At 39.0% G+C, this 9,183-nt stretch overlaps 1 protein-coding gene across 2 annotated transcripts in view; it reads right to left on the bottom strand.

The window, feature by feature from the left end:
* Positions 1-9,183, bottom strand: part of UTP20 (UTP20 small subunit processome component) — a 123,390-nt gene that overhangs the window by 89,558 nt on the left and 24,649 nt on the right. For both annotated transcript variants that reach the window (XM_023728952.1, XM_023728953.1), the window contains exons 16-18: positions 8,198-8,348; positions 7,485-7,547; positions 6,548-6,706 (exon numbers count right to left, since the gene is read on the bottom strand). In XM_023728952.1, the coding sequence (XP_023584720.1) occupies positions 6,548-6,706; positions 7,485-7,547; positions 8,198-8,348 (373 nt within the window). The remainder of the gene's footprint in view (positions 1-6,547; positions 6,707-7,484; positions 7,548-8,197; positions 8,349-9,183) is intronic.

Here is a 9,183-nt window from a genome sequence, read left to right as displayed (position 1 = left end):
ACAACTGGACCAATAAGCAACATCATGATAAATGGAGAAAGTATTGAAGTTGTCAAGGATTTCATTTTACTTGGATCCACAATCAACACCCATGGAAGCATCAGTCAAGAAATCAAATGATGTATTGCATTGGGCAAATCTGCTGCAAAAGACCTCTTTAAAGTGTTGAAAAGCAAAGATGTTACTACTTTGATGACTAACATGCGCCTGACCAAAGCCATGGTATTTTCCATTGCCTCAGATGCACGCGAAAGCTGGACAATGAATAAGAAGACTGAAGAAGAATTGATGTCTTTGAATTATGGTGTTGGTAAAGAATACTGAATATACCATTGAGTGCTAGAAGAAGGCATGGGTCTGTTTTGGAAGAAGTACAGCCAGAGTGTTCCTTGGAAGCGAGATGGCTAGACTTCGTCTCATATGCTTTGGACATACTATCAGGAGGGACCAGTCCCTGGAGAAGGACATCACGCTTGGTAAAACAGAGACTCTGTGAAAGATAGGAGGACGCTCAATGAGATGGACTGACAAGGTGGCTGCAAGAATGGGCTCAAACACAGCAATGACTGTGAGGATGGCACAGGACCAGGCAGTGTTTCGTTCTGTTGTATGTGGGGTCACTATGAGCTGGAACCGCTTAACGGCACCTAACAACAACATTTTTATAAATGGAGACTAGTTGAGCCTTCATCAACCAATGCAGTTTATCATAGTAGTTAAAGCTATGGACTGTGGATCCAGAATGCTGGTGTTTGAATACCAGTTACCTGCTGTGTAATCTTGGGCAAACTGCTTAGTTCTTTGTGACTCAGTTTTCTTCTCTGTAAAAGAGCACCTACCTCATAAGATCATGGTGAAGGTGAAACATATCAATACACATAAAGACCTTAGACCAACAGAGCCTGGCATATAAGTGCTTTCTAAGTGGTGACTATTTTATGAATCTGCCTCAGCCGAGAAGCAGAGTCCCTAAAGAGAATTCACAGATTTCTTCAACAGTGGCTCCAAACAAAGTAGACAGTAGCAATCAGAATGGCTGCTGGGAGCTGATGGGGGGAGGTACCCTCATGCTTAAAAACAGAAATTAATTTTCAAATAATAGTGATTTTCTCTCTTAGCTTCTCTATTTCTAATGAGAAGGAAAAGGAAAACAATAGCAGTCCTATTTCTTGGGATTTTCATTTGTTGTTATTGTGTGCCATTGAGTCAACTGGAATACATAGTGACCCCACATGACACAGTAGAACTGCTCCACAGAGTTTTCTAGGCTCTAATATTTATGGAAGCAGATTGCCAGGTCTTTTTCCTGTGGAGCCCCGGGATGGGTTCAAATCACCAAGCACTTAACTATTGAGCGCTTAACCACTGCACCACTAGGGCTCCTTGGGATTTTCATTTAGCAAGCTCAATTATCCCTCTTCGTGGCCCCAGTGCTATGATAACAGAAGGCTGGTAAATAAACCAAGAAGTTAAAACGAGGTATGTTTCCACACATTTCCTATTATGAATGTTTATCATGACCTAAGCAAGGAACTTCAGCAAGGTTTGTTGGCTTAAGTAGCCTTTCAACATTTTTCGTTCTACCTCAAAAGAATTCCAGAAACTCACTCATCACCTATGGTTTTGGTATTATCACGTCAACATAACAAGAGAAAAAGGGGGAATGGTAATAAAGGCTGAACGGTTCCCTACTCTCCCTTTAATAAAATACTGAAAGCACCAAGTTTTATTATTTATCTAAAAACTGGCATTGGAAGTTCTGGACAGGATCTCTGTCTGCTTTGTTTCTCACTGTACAACCAGAGCCTCCTTGCACAATGCCTGGCACTAAGAAGTGCTCCATAAATATTTATTGAATGAATGGCACCTTATGCCAAGAATGGCAAATCCAGGAAGAAAAAGTAGAGATTGAAGACAAGAACCCAGATGGAAAATTTTCTGGCTTATCAGATGAAGTCCTGGCTCTCAGATGGGACCTTTCTCTGCTGCCAGTCTCACTATCTCACCCCTTGCACCCCCACTCCAGCCATACACAACTGCCTGCCTCATTAGCAAGAGGGCTATTTCAGACACCACTCCTGTGCTCACCTTGCTCACCCTGGTTCTAATATCCCCTCATCTGCCTTCTTGAACATCTAATTCATCGTTTGGGACTCAGCTGGAGAGTGACTTCCTCTGTGAATCCTCTCCTGACAAATGCCTGCCTCCAACGCTTGCTCCAGTAGACCCGACCCTCCACCCCTTCCGGTGCCCTGCTGCGCTTAGTTGTTCGCGTGTCCACTAGTCTCTACTAGACTACACACCTCTTGAAGGCAGGGATGTGTTTCCAATTATCTTCATATCCCTAGCACATAATTTGGTGTCCGAAACGTATACAGTGCTTGTGGGACAACTGAATAAACAAAGAATAGTGAGTCAGAAACTCATTCCTATTGTGACACAATCATTTTCTACATAGAAAACACAGGCTGCTAGGGCAGGAAAGGTTAGAGAGACCATCTGATAAAATGGCTCCCTTTACAGATAGAGAAACTAAGGTGGGGAGTCAAGGTGGCCAGCCGGTGAGTACACAGTGAGCATGCCCTCAGCATGACTCCCTGTTCTCTCTAGAATACACCACATTGCCTTTCTACATTTAATGACCCTCTCCAAACCCCTTATCTTTAATTCCTATACATCCAGTACTAGCCATTAAATACTGGCATTTCAAATGATACGCCTATGGTAAAGCACTGATCAACAGGTTACCTGAAGCTTTGAGAGTAAAGACATGCAAAGGGGAACAAACCTCAAAAACCCATTGCCATTGGGTCAATTCTGGCTCACAGGAACCCTACAAGACAGAGAAGAACTGTCCCCTAGGGTTTCCAAGGAGCAGCTGGTGGATTTGAATCGCCAACCTTCTGGTTAGCAGCCAAGGTCTTAACCACTGCACCACCAGGGCTCCAAGGGGAACAAAGAACATCCCATTCTCATTTTTGGTGCAGGGCACACTGGTTGAAGTGATGTAAACTGTGATCAGTTAATAATTGATACGTATATTGATCTTTCATCTCTGGGAACAACAGAGAATTATGCAATTTTAAGCAGTGGACTCAGATCATGTGGTTCAAAGTCCCAATTCCAAAATATCCCCTACTATAAAACCCTGGACAAATCACTTTAATACCCTGAGTCTCAAATTCTACATCTATAACATGGTCCAATCACTCTGGAAACCACAAAGTACCATGCAAATGTAAGGGCAGCAAGACAACATAGGAGTTTTATTTTTACAGTTAGACATATGGTTTTAAGCAGTAAAATAGAAAGGTACTGGTAACAGGCTGCACTGCTTTGAACAAAAGAATGTATATTAACCCAGTAAATAATTAATACACATATTTTCAGCTTGTTCCATATGGAGACGTACTAGCAGTGTTCACTAGAAGCAGAAAAATTAATAACTGTTTAATGTAATGGAAACTTGAAATAAACAAGCCAAGAGAACAGTGAGGAAGTTAAAATTTGATTTGCAAAGAGATTTGCTTTGCTTTTGGATTATTTTCAAAAGCAGAATGCATTTTCCCAAAGCAAAGCAACAATATGGCATGGTAGAAAACAGCAGTAGAGCCACATTCCTGCTTCCAGCTCCCCACCCTTCCCAACGGCCTTTTTTTAAAAAAATAATTTATTTTATTTTTATTATTGTTGTTGAGAATATACACAGAACATGCACCAATTCAATAATTTCTACATGTACAATTCAGTGACATTGATTACATTCTTCAAGTTGTGCAACCATTCTCACTCCCCTTTTCTGAACTCTTCCCTCGCTCCGTCAATATAAACTCACTGCCCCCTAAGTTTCCTATCTAACCTTTCGAGTTACTGTTGTCAATTTGATCCCATATAGATAGTTCTTAAAACAGCACAACGCTCAAGGCAGACATTCTTTACTAGTTGAGCTGAGCTTTGTTTGGTTTAAAGACTTCAGGGGATATTTTTGGTTTACGGTTTAAAGATTATCTCAAGGCAACAGCTTCAGGGGTTCATCCAGCTTCCATGGTTCCTGAATGTATCAAGTCCATGAAAATTTGAAATTCTGTTCTGCATTCTCCCTAGCCTCTATGTTGGATGAAGATTCTTCTGTAGAATCTTTGATCAAAATGTTCAGTAATGGTAGCCAGGCACCATCCAGTTCTTCTGATCTCATGGCAAAGGAGGCAGCTGTTTATGGAGGCAAATAGCCACACATTCCATTTCCTCCTTCTATTCCTGACTCTTCTTCTTCCTGTTACTCCAGGAGACTAGAGACCAAATGTCGTACCCTGGATGGCCATTTGCAAGCTTTTAAGACCCCAGGCACTACACAATGAACTAGGAGGCAGAACAGAAGCACTAAACATGATATCAGGCCAATTAACTGGGATGTCCCATGAAACCATGACCCTAAACCTTCAAACCAAGAAAACAAATCCCATGAGGTGTTTGGTTGCACGTAAGCAGCTGCTTTTCAAAAATTGTTATTGTTGTAAATATATCACACAACATTTGCCAATTCAACTTTTTAAGGGTGTACAACTTATTGACATCAATTACATTAATCGTGCAGCCTGGTTTTTAAAATACAGTTGTGTTTCTCTCAAGAAGTAAAAGAGCATGATCAATCTCAAAATGGCAAATTAGGATCAAGATTAAGAACTATTTTATTCTTATAGGCATATTTTATTATTATATATTTTAGAGACAGAGTAAGAGGTGTTTGTTTTTATTGTTGCCTATTTCATGGCCATCATCTAAACCCTAAATCACAGCTACCAACCATTTTAAAAAAAATGTATGCCACCAAGACCACCATATCCTATAACAGGCAGTGGTATGGAGGGACCATGTTTTCTTAACTGGTGCGTTTTCAGTGGATTTAATAGATGTTTGGGTTTCTACAGGGCTGCCTAGTATCAAAAATCCTTCCTATAAATTTGAGTTACTTATTTTGTTATAAAAGCATATACTGCTTTTGTAATAAAAACAATCTAGTAAAGAAGATCATAAAAGTTAAAAAGTATGCCACTAGTAGAACAACAGGGATCAACCAGAATAATTTCTTCAGTGTTCACTTACCATTTTAGAAACAGTCATTGAAAACCTACTATAGGGCCAAAGTTGTATGCTCAAATGATTAATACAAGATTTAAATTCCTCAAGGAATATACAATCTAATGACTTCATTAAAAAAAAAAAACAAAAAACCAAAGACCATTGCCTACTGACAATTAATAAGCAGAACAACGACCTTTGTAAACCAAAGACAGTAGAATAAATGTTTGAAATAGGATGGGGAGAGAACATGTGTACTATCAGGCAGAATTATCTTGGTACCCTTAAATCTGCCCCAGATTCTCTCGACTGCATCAAACTACATATAGTTTCCGTGAACCAACCATGCTCTCTCAGACCTTGCTACCTGTATACACGCTCCTCCTCTCCCAATGGAACGTTTTCCCCTTCTCAAGGAGCAGCACAAGCATCATCCCTTCAAGAAACCCTTCCTGGAACACCCTCTTATGCATTTATTACAAAACATGTCACATTGTAGAGCAACGGTATGTTTCCTAGTCCATCCAGTCTCCAAGAGTGTGACTCTCTGAATGTAGGGGCTGAATTTGTTTGTATCTGCAACCCTCAGTTGTAGTTGGCCAATATGTTTGATAAAAGATCAATAACAATCACAATAGCTACCATTAAGTGAGTGCTCAGCATTGTTCTAAGTATTTTATATTTATCTCATATAATCCTGGATCAACCCAGTGAGTTAGGGATTATTATTTTCCCCATTTTACAAATAAGAAAACGAGGCACAGAGAAGATTCGGGGCCCAGTAAGTGGTGTTAAGAGCCAGGCCAGCAATCTTGATGACTCTCCTCCACAGGTATGTAATAAGGTGGATGACCACGGAGTCCATTCTGTTTCCTTATTTAACATATTGTCCCAACCCACACTCAGACCACAATCATCTATACTCTACCCTTTAAAGCGTCTTTAAAGAAAAGATGGAATCTGCATTTTGAAACTGTAACATCAACAAAACTGGTTTACAATTTTTTTTTTTTTTTGGATAAGGGATCATTTGCAAAATTATCCAGTTTATTAGGGTCTAAGGTTAATGAAGTTAGAAATCTGATAAAAGTGAAGTATTACATTTTAAATGTTCATGTGCCATATTCTGTAAATGAATGATAAGAAAGAGCAGCAAGACCCTAAGCAAAACAAACTGCCAATGTAGACACTTCCCCGTTCCATCGGGAAAAGGAATAATAAAAACTGGCCAAAGACTGGTCATCACTACTTCTTGCTGTCACATACTCAGGACAAGGGCAGATAGTACATTATTCCATCATTTAAAATGCTGGCAGAGTCATTTAACTCAAACCATCTAAGAGAACTTAGATTTATCGTTTCAAAAATCTTTTCTTTTTTGTGACAACTTGCTATGTGTCCCTTTTCAAAGGCCACCTAAGCAAGTTTTAAAGCATAAATGAAGGAAAAAAAAAAAAAAGTTTTTTACCTCCTGCAATGGCCCATCAGGTACTGCAGTCTGCACCACATCACGTCTTAGTTTCCTCAAATGAAGCAGCTTCTCTCTGTAATCACTCACAGTTGCTGGGACAAGTTCTGCCTGGCGTATTATAGCAAAGGCAGACTGGCGCTCCGAGAGCCCATCATCCTGAATGGCCAGAGGAAGCCGAGAAGGTAGGTCAGTATTTTGATTTTCAAAAAGCAATGCTAAATGTGACCAACATTCTAAAAAAGAAACAACTACATTATGTTAATGCTTTAAGTTAAATAAGCAACACTTTTATACATAAATGATTTGCTCTTCCTCACATCATTTTTTTGATAGATAATTTATATTTAGTCTCTAACGTAGAAATGACAAATATAAAACAGAAAGTGATTCTCAAAATAACTCAAATTGATTGGCAGTATTTGTTATAAAACAAAACAAACGTACGTATACCTTCGTTCTAAAATTCTACTTCTAGTAATTTGCATTATGGAAATATTTCCCTCTACAAAGGTATCTGCAAGGGTGTTCACTGCATCATTGTTTGAAATAATGTAAAACTAGAAAAAATCCACCTAATCACCCATCAACAGAGAATTAATTAAATAAATTAAGATACTTTAAACTGAGGTAGAACTAGAGGTACTAATATAGGAAATCCCCATGATGCTACTGTTGTTTAAAAATACCCGTCAAACAAGAGTAAATCATGTATGTGTACACAAAAAGTTGGAAAGAATATTCACCAATTAACTGTGCATTTTCAGTGGTGGCCTTGGCGGTGGATGGGAATAAGAATTACAAAAAAAATCAAATTATTATGACAGATATTTGCATAGTGTTTGAATTTTCTGCAGAAGTATCACTTTGGAAATAAAAAAATGTATATATAAAATCATATTTTTAAAAAAGTATCCAAGTTGAACAGTTAAAATACCTCCATCAGTTCTGGAAGTTGAACCTCAAAATGGTTTAGGATCCTTATTGTCAAAAGCCGAATCTAGAGAAAGTGAAAGGCACGTTTCAGTGTTCAAAGCTTAATCATAGGAAGAAACTGATCAACAGTCAGTGAGATCTAAATTTTATACAATTAAGAGAAATGCACCCTTTAATGTGTATAATACATGTCTATTCTATACCTTTTTTCAAATTCAACACATATTCAAATAGCACATGGAACAATTAACAAGACTAGATTGAGAAAATAAAGTTGCCCATAAACTTATGTTGTTTCTTTGAACTATGACACTATAAGCATCTCTGTGAATAAGTGCAAAGAATCTGATTAAGCTTACGATTCAACTGAAATGAGTGCTTTTTATTCCTAAATAAGGTATTCAGATATTTCCACACCTGCACGTGTAGCAGAACCACCTGGAGGGCTTTAAAAGGTGATGTAGGTTTTTTAGTTCTACCCTAGCCCCGCTGAATCAGAATCTTTGCGGTAGGGACCCAGAATTTGTATTTTTATTAAGCTCCCCAACTAATCCTGCTGCCATCAGTTTGCAGGCTAGTATTCAGGAATCGCTGCTTTAAACAGAAATCACCCCACAGCATCATTTTCTGATTAAGGAGGTCTGCCATTCCCCTGGCAGTGTAAAAAAAGAACAAAAGAAAAGAGACTGAGAACAGACCACAAACCGGTATTACCTTGGATACACCAGTTGAAATGTTTGCTTGTAACTTCGAATATAATTCCATTAAAGCTTCCTGGGAAAGCGGTTCTTTGCAGCCACATAAGGATAATCTCTGATAATAGAGATCAGCCAACAGCAACACAGATGGCTCCAAAGGAAATGTTCTGCAACAAGGTATTGATTAGACCTAAACTGTTCCATATACCCACAGGTATTCAGACTACAATAAAAACCATAAAAATAATCACTTATGAAGAAAATGTCAAAGGTGAATAAAAGTTTTACGTGGGTATTTGGCATCATTTCATAGTGGAAGAATCTGAGGTCCAGCAACAGAGTGACGTGCTCGGGGACACATAGCTAGTTGGAGGCAGAGGTGTGATACAATATGCTATTTTGGCTACAAATCCAGTGCTGCCTGTTCAGTCCTCCCGGTTATAAATAACAATCACATAAAGAATGATACCTAATATTTACTGTTGGCCGCATGTCAGGCACTGGCAAATAGCATATAAACAGCACACACTATTTTGGCTATAAATTCTGTGCTGCTTCTTCAGTCTCCCCAGTTGCAAATGGCGATCACATAAAAGGATCCTATATAGTATTAACTGAGTGTCTGCCATGGCCAGGCACTGTGCTAATGAGGCAAGCAGGAATAAAGAGTAGTTTAGCAATATGGGCTTTGGGGTAAGGCAGCCTAGGTTTGAACACAGCCCCATCATTCATCAGCAGGGTAATGTTACGCAAGTTGCTTAACCTCTGTATGCCATCAACAAGTATTTACTGAGTGTCTACTATATGCCAGTGACTTTCCTAGGCACTGTGGATGGCATTAAAGAAAAGACCAAGCCCCTATCCTCCTGCAGCTTATATTCTAATAGGGGAAGACAGCCAATAACTAAAAACACTAAATCTAAATCCTAAGTATGACAGTAGCGGTACATGAAGAAAAGTAGAGACTGGTGTGTATGGGTGAGGGGGAGTGTCTTAGTCATC

This window comes from Trichechus manatus, unplaced genomic scaffold, assembly GCF_000243295.1.
Source record: "Trichechus manatus latirostris isolate Lorelei unplaced genomic scaffold, TriManLat1.0 scaffold00027, whole genome shotgun sequence".
In the NCBI taxonomy this organism is placed as follows: domain Eukaryota; kingdom Metazoa; phylum Chordata; class Mammalia; order Sirenia; family Trichechidae; genus Trichechus; species Trichechus manatus.
This window is presented reverse-complemented; position numbering and strand designations above follow the sequence as displayed.